Raw genomic sequence first — 14115 nt, 5'->3', positions numbered from 1 at the left:
AAACAAGACTCCAAATCCAGGATTTGTCCAGTTGCTATCATATTAAAAACTGGAGTATGATGTCATATCCTGGCCTCAGACATTTACTAACTACATGATCTTGGACAAGTCGTTTGGCTCAGTTCCTCATTTGTAAAATGAGCTGGAGAAGAAAACCATTCCAGTATCTTTCTCCAAAACACCTCACATGAGGGCCCAAAGAGTCGGACTACTGAAATGATTCAACAACCACAAAAAAGATAAAAAATTTAAGAGGAGGGGGAAAAAATTCTGGACTATCAATCAACCAACAAATATTTATTATGCACCTTTTATGTGCCTTGCACAGTAACCTTGGCGATACAAGTCCAATGAAAGGGGAAAAAAATACAAAACAAAACTCCTTCCTTCTTGGTATAGTTACAGTTTTAACTCTACAGCTGTTATAGTACCAAATCGACAGCTGTTAGCATCTGAGCAGCTTCCGTATTTAGCAAACGTCATTTAAAATTAAATAAAAAACTTCCCCAGTTTTTCCCTTGGCCTTGGTAGGAGAAACCTTGTTATGTTAATAGAGAGGGAGAGGGTTTATGTGTAGAGGCCAAAAATCCTTTAGAGTTTGGGGAAAAAAAACGCGTGGCTGAGTTCTCCCGCCAGCTTTGTGCCTCCAGGACTACTAGGTTTACAAATTGGGAGCGGTCCCGCCCAGTCCCTGGGTTTGTGTACACTGGCACGGAGGCTTTTAGGACCTAGCGGAAGCTCCTGCCGGAAAGGGAAGGGGCCGGCTCAGCGGAGCCCTGGGAGAGGGGAAGAGTTTGAATTGCCAGGAGGCAAAGACTCGCTGCGGACTCGGAAGGTGCTGGGGAGAAAGGCAGGATTGTAGGGGGACCGCGCGCTCTGGTTGGTTTTTTTGGGGGGTTATGGAGGTGAGCGCTGAAAGACCCTGATTTATGCATGCGTCTGCTCCTAGGGAAGGTGGGCGCTTCGCGCGCATAGGAGCAAATTCTGGGGGACTTGGCTTGTTGCAAAAGGATATAGCCACAAGTCCCTGGGCGCCTTACTCGGAGAAAATAGTGGGTGGAAGCTGCCTCCTTCTGGTGTCAGGGTCCTGGATCAGGGATCTCTGGGGCTAGTTCTGCCCTAGAATCCTGTGGGATCCTGGACACGCCTTTTATGAACTGCCTCATTTTCTTCAACTGTAAAATGGGGATAACAGTAGTCCCTATTTTCTAGGGTTGTCTTGAGGATCTGCTGAAATAATAATTGTATTTAGCACAGCACCTGGAAGATTGTAAAGAACTATATAAATGCAAGTTCCTATTGATATTATTCCTAGCTGATTGTGTTTCTGTTTGCCTCAGTTCCCTCATCTGTAAAATGGGGAACATAATACTTTTCAGGTTGTCATTGGGCCAAGGAGATGTTTGTAAGTCGCTCAGCACTGTGCTTGGCACAATTGATATTCCTAGCTGAGAGATTGTGTTCTGTTTGCCTCAGGTTCCTGTAAAATGGGCAAGATAATATCTCCCAGAGTGGTCATCGGGCAAATGATGTGTAAGTTGCTTAGCGCAGAGCCTGGCACACACATTAAGCATTATGTAAATATACCCTAATAGGAGGATTCTTATTCCTAGCTGTGGGCATTTAACTCTTGTTTGTCTCAGTTTCCTCACCTGTAAAATGGGGAAGATAATACCTACCTTCTAGTAGTGTCCTCAGTCAAATGAGATAGTTGTAAATCTCTTGTCACAGTGCCTACCTAGAAAGCACTGTACAAATGTTACCTATTATGATGATGGGTTTTTATTCCTAGCTGTGGGAATTTGGGGAAATCTTTTGCCTCAATCTCCCCAGGGTTGACAAATAGTGCCTAACTCCCAGAGTTGTCCTGAGTCAGATGAGATATTTGTAAAGCACTTAGCCCAGTGCTTGGCTCCTAGTAGGTGCTATGTTAGTATTGTTGTGGCACAGTAGATAGAGCACTGGGCCTCGAATCTAGAACCTGGAAGTTCAAATGTTACTTTGGACACTTATTAGCCATGTGATCCTGGGCAAGTACTCTGCCTCAGTTTCATTAACTATAAAATCTGGATGATTACAGTGTCTGCCTGCCAGAGGAGTTGTTAGCATTCGATGAGATGATAATTGTGAAGCAATTAGTACAGAACCTAGCACATAGTAAGTGCTGTATAAAAGATGGCTCTGGTCAATTTGGTCCCCTAAGTTGAGGTATTCAGGTTTGCAGGAATGGGGTTGTTTGAGCCCAGAGAGCTGAGATGAGACTTAAGACTGACAGTGTAACTGTAGACATCAGCTTTTTCACTAATAAAATGAAGGTTATCTGTAGAGCCTTTCCAGCTCATCCCGCATGTTTCCATAAGTAGAATGCAGGACTAGAAGTCTGGAAGGTGTGAATTCCACTCAGACTTTGAAGTCCCCAGATTAAGCCACTTAACCTCCATTTGCCAAAATGCTTACTGTCCTGACTGGTACTGAGCTAAGCTCTAAGGATAAAAAGGAAAGGTAAACCCCAAATCAAAAGAACCCCAGTCCCCAATCTCATAGAGCTCACATTTTTTGTTGCCTTGTTTATAAAATGAGGATAATAAAAGCACCTAAATCCCAGGGCTTTTGACGATAAAATAAGATAATATTTGTGAAGCACTTTGCAAATCTTAAAGGGCTTGTGTAAGTTGTAGCTATTATTAATGACATTTTGGGTTTTAAGATTGTTTTGGTGTCTCTGCCTAAAAGTTATCTGGGTGCTTTCAGATCCTTTTTCTACAGCCTATATATATAAATGTAAAAGGGAATCCTTTTGTTCCTGTTGAAGTCTAACCTAGCAATTTGGATTTGTTTTGCTTTTTGTTGCTGGCAGGTAAGCTTAAAAAGGAGGAAATGTGGCCTTGGTGGGATACCTTTTATTCTTTAATATTTTAAAGATCTATGATGATTTTCAATAGCTGGCCTTTTTTCAGCTTTATTTTTTAACCCTTTAGTTCTAGAATCAGTTGGTTTTAAGGTAGAAGTGCAGTAAAAACTAAGTAATTGAGGTTTGTGATTTGCCCAGGGGCACACAATTAAAAGTATCTGAGGTCATATATGAACCTAAATCCTCAGGACTCCAGGCCTGGTTTTCTATTTATTGAGTTACCAGCTGCTCCCTAAAGCTTTTAAAACACTTTAAATCTTCCTTTCTTGAAACCTTACCTGTAAGTTGAGCCCTAATGGTTTGTATGGATAATTTATTTTGTAGAGATTGAGTTTCAGAAAAATTAAGCAGTTTTTCAAAGACTATACTTGTTTGGTGTAGCTGGGATTGAAATCCAATTTTTCCTCATTTCCATCTCCTACATTCCCTGCTATCCTTTCTTATGAATATGCCAGAATGTAAGCTTCCTGAGCAGCTATGGGTGATACCTATCTTGATATTTCCAATACTTACCACAGTACCTGGCATATTGTTGTCAAGTCATTTTCCGTCATGCCTGACTCATGGTGACCCCAATTGGTTTTTTTTGTTTTTTTTTGGCAGAAATATTAGAGCGATTTGTCATTTCCTTCTCCAGTTCATTTTATAGATGAGGAAACTGAGGCAGACAGGGAGAAGTGATTTGCCCAAAGTCACACCGGTAGTTAAGTGTCTGAGGCCAGATTTGAACTCAAAAAGATGAGTCTTCCTTTTTCTAGGTCTGGTGCCCAAACCCCTGCCTCTAGGCGTCTGTCTGTCTGATATTTTCTCTCTCTTTCTCCCCCCCCCCCCCCCATCAAATAAAACAGATAAAACTTCCATGTCTGGGATACCTTATAAATAGTATAAATGCTTCCTGATGTAAATAATAAATGGAAGTTATTCTTATAATAAGATTTAGGTGGTGGAGGGCCCATAGAATATACTAAAATGATTGCTTGCTCTGAAAGCATACAGTAAATCAAAATTTGGATCCTTACTTATGTGGTACAAGTACTTGGTACCTTTAAAATTTTCCTTTTCAGGCAATTAAGCTCTTTTTTTTTTTTTGCTGGTCTAGGCTAATGGTGTGATTTAAATGTGTTTGAATGTTTTTTATGGAAATAGTTCTTTGTCAGATCCTAATTTTCTAAAGAGGTAGGTTGCTTGGCAGTGTTAATGACTACAAGTTTTCTGTTTGACTTTAATGAACAACATCTGGACTTTTTTTTTTGTTGTTGTTGTTAAACAGCCACAGAATATCAAATCCTTTTCTAAAGAGTGAGTTTGAAGAAGTGCTGTATCATCAGTGAAACACCTGTGTTTACAAGTTTTGTTTCTTTTTTATAATTGTGCTCCCTGCTGGTAATTCTTTGATGAAGGATGACATTTTCATTTGTTTTCATAGTATTTACATTTGGTCAAGGAAAGTGTTGCATGTTATAAATGATAACATGGAAACCTTTAGAAAACCCAGCAGGTGGCACATGCAGAGAGTCCTAGGGGATTAAAAACAGCACATTTAAATACAAAAATGACTAATTTAATTTCCTTCATCAGAAATGCTATCCTTTGTAGTTTTTCATGGTAAAGGAAAAGCTTTTATAAGTTGAACCAGTGTGATTGGGGGTGAAAGTAATCAAGGTGGATGTGACATATTGGCTAATGGAAAAATAAAATGGAAGATCAAAAAAAGTAAAACAAACTGTGATTTTCAGATATAATCCAACTTTTAAAAACAAAAATGAAAAGCACCTCTTTAATGTCATCTCTTTCTCTTGTGAGAAGTTCCTTTTAGATTAAATGGACATTGATTTGATAAAGTATCTCTTCTTGTTATGCTCTAAAGCAATAAGAATTTAAGATATCTTAAAATATTTTAGTTCATAAAGGTTTGTAATGATTATGTAAGGTAGACCTTACAAGAAGATTAAGTATTAAAACTTAATCATAAAATAGTCTTAGTTTTTCTGGCCTAGAAAAGTATCTAGGGAAGTAACTGATAAATCTTTGTGATCCTATTATGTGTAAGGCTCTATGTTATATGTACTACAAAGTAACTGGACTACTACCCTCAAAATAGTGAGAGAACCTCAGATCAAGTTCATCAAACATTTTTAAGCAGGGTCTGAGATCAAGACCTAAGTAGAAGAGAAGGCTCATTTTATCCTGTGACTAGAGCAAAGGAGAAGGATGATGCACGAAGCTGTAGGTGTTAGCTGTAGAGTTTGGGGTTGGAAGACCTCAAGCTAGATGGTCTTAATTTCCTTTTTTTCAGTAAAAGAGGAGGTAAGGCCATTTGCTAGAGAAAGAGGATTTTCGGTTGACCTAAAGAGCTAAAAGAGAGAAGAAAAAGTTTGGAACAGAGTTATAAAGAATATGATAGAGTATCTGAAACGAAAAAATGATTATTGGGTAATAGTGAGGTTCTGTAGTTCACGGTAGCTGATTTATTAAATTTTATTTAGTAAAGTTAATATGTATTAACTATATATAATATAATTACTATAATATTAATTTATAATATTTATTAATTTATTAAATTCTGCCATGTGACAGGCAGTCACTGCTCTGCGTTCTTGAGGCCTTCAGGGGCTAAGGGATGGGATGGTAGGGCTGACTTAGAGGAAAGGATTGCCAGGACATAGATGCTAGAAGGACCAGGGGCAAAGGTATGTGATTGTGTGATTCAGTTGCTCAGCCATTAGGACAGAAGCTGAGAAGAGAGGAAAATAAGACTAGAGCAAGGTTGATGGGAGTGGGAGCCCTAGACACATAGCTTTTAAATGTATCTTAAGAAAGTTTCTGATTCACCTCTCCCATTTTACAGATGAAGGATCTGAGATCCAGAGATAGACTCGAGTGAAGTCTCACGGCAACATTTGTGGCCAGACAGGGATTAGAAGCCCAGTCTTCTGAATCTGAGACTCATGAGATGTGAAAAGTTAACTCAAAATAGAAGGCAGCTCTAGAAGTAAGTATACTCATCCTCCCTTACTTTCTTATTAGTGAGCTTCTCGAGAACAGGGATTGCTTTTTGGGGTATTTCTTTTCTCTTTCTTTGTATTTCTGGGCTTAGTATAATGCCTGACATGTTTCAATTGTCCTTGAGTATTCATGAACCCATTTTGGGCTTTCTTGGCAAAGATACTAAAATGGTTTGACATTTCCTTCTCCAGCTCATTTTACAGATGAGGAAACTGAGGCAAACAGGGTAAAGCAACTTGCCCAAGGTCACTGAACTAGTAAGCGTCTGAGGCTGAATTTGAACTTCAAGCCTGAGATTCTTATCTGCTGTGCCGCCTAATTGCTATATTACAATTTGGCATTATCAAATGAATTAAATCATCTTATACTTATATATTATATCTACATATAAATATTATATATTCTGTTATAATTATTAAATGATTAACTAAATTCTTGATGATTGTTAATTGACCAAAGGACCTATTATAAAGTCCTTGAAGTCATGGTCTGTGTTGTGGCTTTGTTTTGCTAGAATCTAGCAAGGGCCTTCCATATAAAAGAACTCAATATTTGTGGAATTAAATTGAAGTCCACATGAGTGGTATATACAGCTAGGAAGCTGGATGGTGCAGTGGATAGGGCATTGGGCCTCCAGTTAGGAAGACTTGAGTTCAGATCTGGCCTCAGACGCTTCCTATCTCTGGGACCTTAGGCAAGTCACCTTGTCTCAAGTTTCTTCAGCTGTAAAATGGAGATACTAATCGAATGTATCTCACAGGGTTGTTGTGAGAGATAGATGAGTTATAGGCAATCCTCAACTTTTGGGAGAGTAAGGGTCCTAGAAAACGGTGTCAAAGTAGAAAAATATCACTGTTGACACATTGAACCTATAAGAAATAGGAGATTAGGTTCCAAATTTGATTAATCACCAAAAACTGTAATCTTTTGCTAGAGATTGTTGAAAATATACTTTTTTGCAAAAAATTATTTATAACAAAATATTAATTCTGATAAGTATTTCCCCTAATATAGTAATCATGAAAGAGTCCATAAAATGTAATACATAAAATAACATTGGAAATAATAATTCCCAAGAATTCTGTGACCTTTTGGACTAATTTTTGAATTTAAAAAAAATTGATTTCAGACAAATATTCACTTTTTATAACATGTGAAATGTACAGCGCTACAAAAAATGTACAGCAAATAAAATTCTTAGAACTAAAACATTTTTTCATTTGGATCTCACTGTGCTAGATGGTGTGTGTGAGGGCATTGTACTATATAATATACCCACAAACTTGGACCCTTTTCCATTTTGTTTTCCCCCCAATTCTCTAATGGTGTACTGGAGAGGTTATGTTAGCACTTGCTGGAATAGATTCATATATACTTTTATAGATACTTTACTCCTTTTACAAAACACCAAACTCTTGGCCACAATAAGCTACAGACATACTAGCATGAATTTTATCTAATACCTTTATTTTCTCCCTAAGTGGTAGTCTGACTGCACATTTGGGCTTAAAGGTCCCAAAGGATTTGCACTATGGTTTGGGGGCATAATTGCAATGCAGAAATTGAGTTTTTAAAAACAGTATATGCATTGAATGCAAAGGAGAGCTCTTTACAAGGCTGAGGGAACATGATCAATGAAGTGTGCCTAGTAGGATATCAGTTGTTCCACAAACTCACTTTTTTCCCTACTGAGCATAGTCTTAAATGCACACAGTTGCCAACATAAAAGTGAAAATGAGACGGTTAATAAATCACACAAATGCTTGAAATTGCAGAAATTAAATATACAAATACTGTACTTATAAAGTAGCTGCCATCATTTCTGGAACATAGTAAGCACTCATTAAATGTATGTTTCCTTTCTTTTTTCTAGGTCTTAATTAGTAAGAATTTTTATTAACCCTATGCAGAGATCTCATTATTTGAATCCTCACTGCATATTTCCATTAATCTAGAATTAGTGACCATATTTTACTTAATTATAACTTCTAATCATTTGAATTCAAATACTACATTTTTTCTAATTGGGACCTAGTTTCACTGTAATTATTTTAGCAGAACTTTCTGCTTAGGGGTAGGATGAGAGCAGGAATTTTCTTAAACAACCTAGAACTGAATAAGAAAAATACTTCTTTCCTTTAGAGCAGGAATATGACTCAGGAAAGCAGTTACGGAAAATGGACTATTTCCAGCAGTGATGAGAGTGAAGAAGATGAAAAGACAAACCTTGAGAAACCCTCCACCTCTTCTTTGCCCAGTTTTGGGCGAGATGTCCTGAATGGCCCTGGATACACCTGTTCTGATGCTCGGAAAGCAGCTTACCGGAGGAAATTATCACCAGTAAAGTTTGACAGTAAAAATTCATCTTCTGAAATGTCATCCCTGAAAAGGCAGAAGAGTTCCCAGGAGGATTTAGGCTGGTGCCTGTCCAGCAGCGATGAAGAGTCCCACCTAAATGGCAGATCTGGGCAGCCACAGAAAGGGACAGTCAAAGAGGAAAAATGTACATTTCCAAAAGAACCATCTAAACCCATCCCCAGAGATTCCCACCCTCTGGTCATCCCAAAGTCCCAACTGGACTATGAGGCTTCAGATGAATCCCAAGAACCTTGGGATCTATTGGAGGAAAAGAACCCATTCAGATTTTATCTCACAAAAGTCTCTGGAATTATGCCAAAGTATAATGCTGGAGTACTCCACATTAAAGGTAAGAGGAGTGGGAATGCTTGAATGACTAAATAACTTGAATTCTTTCAGCAAAAACAACACACACAAAGTGCTCATTTAAATGAGGAGTTTTAAGTAGAAACCCTGAGGCAAAGAGATTTCTTATAGTATCATCCATCAATCCCTTGTTTACAGAGTTTACTTAATACTTAGGCACAACAGGATAACTTATTCCTTCTGGTTAGAGTTTGCTAGCTTTTTATGCAGATAATATGTTTGCAGCAACACTATTACAGGCTTATGTCAGCTGAGCTAATTTTTTATTATGAAAAAATACTTCAAGAAACAACATTATCAAGGCAGTTATCTTATTTGTACTTCTGCAGCCAGCTTAAAAGATGGACATGGCAATGTCTTGTGATAATGATGTTACGCAGAGAATGGCTGTGACATCCTTGGTGGCACAGTAGAGAGGGCTGCTAGGCTGGAGTCAGGAAGATTCATCTTTCGGAATTCCATGGTGGCCTCAGCCATATTTACTAGCGGTGTGACCCTGGACTAGTCAATCTGATTTTCCTTGATTTCCTCTTATGTAAAATGAGCTGGAGAAGGAAACGGCAAACCACTGCAGGATCTTTGCCAAGAAAACTCCAAATGGGGCCATGAAGTATGAGACATGACTGAAATGACTCAGCAACAATTTTGTTCTAGATGATCATAGATTGACATGTGGAGGGGGTTTCAAAGTTCATCTAATCTAGCTGTTTTTTCATTTACAGATGAGGAAACTCAGATCCAGAGAGGCTAATTGATTTGTCTAAGGATATATGGATAGCAAATGGCAGAGCAAGTATTTGAACCTAGGTCTTGTGCCTCAAAGGGCATCTTAAATGGTACATTGGAAGGAAAATGCTGGTCCAGGAATTAGGAAAACTCTTCTTTCTGAATTCAAAGACATACTAGCTATGTGACCCTGGGCAAGCTACTCAATTCTGTTTGTCTCCATTTCCTCATCTGTAAAATCAATTGGAGAAGGAAATGACAAACCAATATCTTTGCCAAGAAAATCCCAAATCAAATTACAAAGAGTCAGACATGACTTAAAAAGAACATAGCAACTTCTCTAAATCTCATGTTCTTTCCTGTGTATTATCTCTACTATATGTTTTTTATTCTTTGTGCCCCCCTTTTCCCCTCTATGGAATTCCTCCCCGCACTAGATAGAAATATTAAAATGTTCTACAGTTTCTTGGCTATGGGCAATTAATTGAATTTAGGAAGTATCTTTTTCATTTCCTTGACAAAGAGACAAAACTCAGAAAAGTGATAACCTTTACAAATAACAACTTTCGTTTTTTTTTTCTTTTCCCTTCAATTCTCTGTGATGCTCCACTTCAGTAGCCTTTTGTCCTTCTGACATCAGGTACCCCCCCCCCCCCCCCCCCCCCCCCCCGTATATAGTTAAACGTTTACAAGACATTTTGTAGGCATTATCTCATTTGATAATACTGGCTCATCAGTTAGTATGTACATTATTTTGTGTTATCTCACAAAAACATTGTGAAGTCATGAGGCCAGTGTTTTTATGCTACTTATAGTGGTTGAGGAAACTGATACTCTGAGAGTTATGTATCTTTTTTTTTTTTAACCCTTACCTTCCATCTTGGAATCAATACTGGGTATTGGTTCCAAGGCAGAAGAGTGGTAAGGGCTAGGCAATGGGGAGTGACTTGCCCAGGGTCACACAGCTAGGAAGTGTCTGAGACCAGATTTGAACCCAGGACCTCCCATCTCTGGTCCTGGCTCTCAATCCACTGAGCCATCTACTGTCCCCAAGAGTTATGTACTTATTCAAAGTCACAAAGCTAATCAGTGATAGATCCAGGACTTAAATCTATCTTCTCTTACTCTAAAATCAATAATTTTGCCAATGCATCATGATTGGGTTTTATATTGAGAGTTTACCTCAAATTGACTTTCCAGATAATTAAGGATATACATTTTACTTAAAAAGGCTGATGTGCCAAATGAATAAAGGTCTATGTTTAGCTTTTATTTGTGCAAAATAATATATATTAAACATATAATATTAATAATTATAATAGCCAGCTCTTACATTGTGTTTTAAGGTTTTCCTAGCCCTGTTATTTTATCCTCACAGCAACTTTGAAAGGTAGGTGCTACTAGTAGGTCCCAATGAGTGCGAATCTTGAATGACTATAGAATAGGGGTCCTGTAGATTCAAACTGAAGTTGTAATTATGCAAAATATAGTCATTGTGTTCATCCTAGGGGAATTATGGTGTGTGGATGGGAATTATGGTGTGTGGATTCACATAATGATACTATTCCAGGAGATTAATTATTTACACTAATTGGGCCTGTACTATATGTATCATTATTATTGTTGTTATTGTCATTATTAAGTAGCACATAAGAAAAAAATAGAATCCAGGTTAGTTCAGTAGGCATTTATTAAGGTCCTACTATTTGTAAGATGGTAAAGTCCCAAGGATGAAAGACAATGGTCTTAGTACTCAAGGAATTTAACAGGTTAGTGCAGGAGACACAAATAAACCTGATACAAGTTAAAAGATAAAAAAAAGTTGCATGAAAAATATTCAAAGGCAGTTATTTTAGTTGAGGTTGAGCAACACAGGCCAGTGACCATTTCGTAGAGGAAGTAGCAACTGAACTGGACCTTGAAGGAAAAGAAGAATTTCTGTAGGCCAACATGTGCCTAGGGGTAATTGCTTACTAGAAATTAGGTAAAAATTTAGATGTGAAAAAGGTCAAGAAGAAATTGGGAAATGGCAAGTGGTCCAGTTTGACTAAGAAATAAGAGTGTATGACAGGTGATAGGGAAAGATGTAAATGCTAGAGGCCAGCATTTATATTTTAATCTGTGAATAGTTCCCTAAGCAGCTATTAAGCATTTGCTATTATTTTTAATTGTATTTTTTTCTAATTACAGATAGAAACAATCTTTGACATTTGTATTCTGACATCTTGTGATCCAATTTCTCTTCCTCTCCAGCCTGAAATGGCCAATAACCTGAAATCAATTATACATGTGCTAATCTGGAAAGGATAGAGAACATTTAATTCTTGACTTTTATAAAAATTTTAGTTTTGTTAGGGGTAAAATCTAGGGCTGAGACTGAATATAAATTTAGTGGTTGCCAGGGATTTAAATTCTAATTTACTGAATTAATAATATAATAATAAAATACTGAAGTCCGAATGGAATTTTATGGTGGTTTATTTAAAATAGAAGGAAGAAATTAAGAATGAGGGAGAGAGAGAGAAAGGGGGAGATCTGCTCCGGCTTGGTCTGAGCCAGGGGGAATTCAGAGGCATTCCCAGAAGATTAAATCTAGCCCAACTTCCAGCCATGAGACCTCCTCCAAGATGAGGGGCCTCGTTGGAGACTAGTGCCTTCAGAAAGGAGCAAGGAAATGGGGAGACAGCCTTAACACTTGCCACATGGATGTCTCAGGGAAGCAGTCGGAGGTCCCATATTCCAGAGCTCCTCCAAGTCAAGTACCACTGCCAAAAGCTCCCTCACACAGGAGTGACACGGAATATAAAGGCAGTTAACTTTACATCATGTCCTGGGTCTCACTTGTACCAATAGTGGCTTAAACTTGGCTTTGGACAGCCCAGAGGGGTCAGTTGTTCTGATTTGTCACTTGCTAGCACACATGAGTCATATAGACCATCCTCCTCCACAGTTAATCCTTAAGTGGGGGTGTATACATTCCTGGTTGCTAAAATTCTAAGGACTAAGCAGGGTAGAGTAAATCTAAAATTCACAATTTGTAGTCTTCCAAATCAACTTTGAAGTATGTTAGGCACTGTGATGTAGCTTATATTTAATAATATAATTATTTTTTTGATTGTAAGTTTGGTTCATGTTTGTGTTTTCTCAATAGATATTTTATCTCCTCTGTTTGGGACACTTTTGTCTTCAGCTCAGGTGAGTTTATTTTATTTTATTTTTTAAAAAACCCTTACCTTCTGTCTTAGAATCAATACAGTGTATTGATTCTAAGACAGAAGAATGGGAAGGGCTAATGGGGGTCAAGTGACTTCCCAGGGTCACACAGTTAGGAAGTGTCTGAGGCCAGATTTGAACCTAGGACCTCCCATCTCTGGGCCTGGCTCTCAATCCATTGAGCCACCTAACTGCCCCTTATTTTCTTTTTAATTAACATTGAGATAGCACTATTTTGAAACTGTTGTGTCCCTCTCAAAAGCCCTGAGAGGTAGGTGTTGTTATCTCCATTTTGCAGATGAGGAAATGGAGGTACACAGGTTTAAGTGACTTGCCCAGATTTGAACTCAAGTCTTCCTGACTCCAGGTCCAGTGCTCTATTTACCATGCTAACTAGCTGCCTTAAAAATAGTTAGCTGGGTGTTAGTAATAGGAATCAGAGAGTCTTTCGTGCCATAGGGCTCCTTTTGTCTACTTAACAATTGACAAACTGTATAACTGAAATAGTTTTCCTTAGGATACTATAAATTAATTATATACAATTATTTATAATCCTTCTATTTATAGTTTATCTGGCTCCTTAGGCTTTCATTCCTCACAGAGTTAACCTATGTTTCCTTTGGGTGGCAGCATAGATTAGGTAGGCCCATTTTATTGGAGAGGAAACTGACACTGAAAGGTCAAATAACTGGTCTGTGATCCAGTGACATATAGGTAGTAGCAAGAGGAGACTGATGAGAAATAGAGGTTTAGTCAATTCAAATTAAACCAGGAAACAAAACCTGCCAAACTTGTCATTCCCCTCTCAGTTCGTCAATTTCCATCCCATTTACCTTCCTCCCTCTCCCCTTCATCTTTGTAAAAAGGTATTTTTTCATATGAAAGGACCTCAGAGGGTTGGTGAACTTCATATGGTGTACTCTGTAACTATATTAGTATGTACTAATTATTAATATATTACTAACATACGTTTATATAAACTGTCAAACAACATCAATAAGATGTAATGTAAATAATAGGTGATATATGTAATATAATTTATATAGTAATAATATATATTCCAATATGATTTGGAAAAATAGCTGAAGAAGGACCTCCTCCAAATTCCTTTTATAACATAATTATGGTGTTGGTACCTAAATCAGAAAGAGAAAAAACAAGGAAAGAAAGAAAACTATAGTCCAATCTCTCTAATAAATATTGATACAAAAATTTTAAATAAAACATTTTCAAGAATCAATATCACAATGATAATACACTATGAAAACATGAGTTTTATACCAGAAATGTGGGGACGGTTCAATATTAGGAAAATTATCAGCACAATTGACCATGTCGATAACAAAAGCAACAGAAACTGTATGATTATCTCAATAGATGCAGAACAAGCCTTTGACAAAAATAAAACACCCACTCCTATTAAAAACACTAGAGAACTTTGGAATAAACAGAACATTCTCCAAAATGATAAATATGATTTGCCCCAAGCTCTATTAACGGACACTTTTTGGTCATTTAATCCAAATTCTAGTAGT

The 14115-nt window shown here is 37.6% G+C and overlaps 2 protein-coding genes across 12 annotated transcripts in view; one reads left to right on the top strand and one right to left on the bottom strand.

Moving 5' to 3' along the window:
- EFCAB11 (EF-hand calcium binding domain 11) overlaps window positions 1–1885 on the bottom strand; it is a 199246-nt gene extending 197361 nt beyond the window's left edge. Inside the window, exon 1 of the mRNA XM_007472635.3 lies at window positions 1680–1885. The gene's annotated coding sequence lies outside the window, so the exon portion shown is untranslated. The remainder of the gene's footprint in view (window positions 1–1679) is intronic.
- TDP1 (tyrosyl-DNA phosphodiesterase 1) overlaps window positions 1–14115 on the top strand; it is a 200728-nt gene that overhangs the window by 2038 nt on the left and 184575 nt on the right. For 3 of the 11 annotated variants that reach the window (XM_056810536.1, XM_056810537.1, XM_056810541.1), the window contains exons 1-3: window positions 757–905; window positions 8060–8624; window positions 12519–12562. In XM_056810536.1, the coding sequence (XP_056666514.1) occupies window positions 900–905; window positions 8060–8624; window positions 12519–12562 (615 nt within the window). In that variant the 5' untranslated portion in view covers window positions 757–899. Of the gene's footprint in view, window positions 1–737; window positions 906–1509; window positions 1534–2046; window positions 2158–5759; window positions 5904–8059; window positions 8625–12518; window positions 12563–14115 lie in introns of those variants that run through there. The other 8 variants (XM_007472639.2, XM_056810540.1, XM_007472636.3 and 5 more) reach the window with 8 other exon arrangements.

Source organism: Monodelphis domestica, chromosome 1 (genome assembly GCF_027887165.1).
Source record: "Monodelphis domestica isolate mMonDom1 chromosome 1, mMonDom1.pri, whole genome shotgun sequence".
Taxonomy (NCBI): Eukaryota; Metazoa; Chordata; class Mammalia; order Didelphimorphia; family Didelphidae; genus Monodelphis; species Monodelphis domestica.
This window is presented reverse-complemented; position numbering and strand designations above follow the sequence as displayed.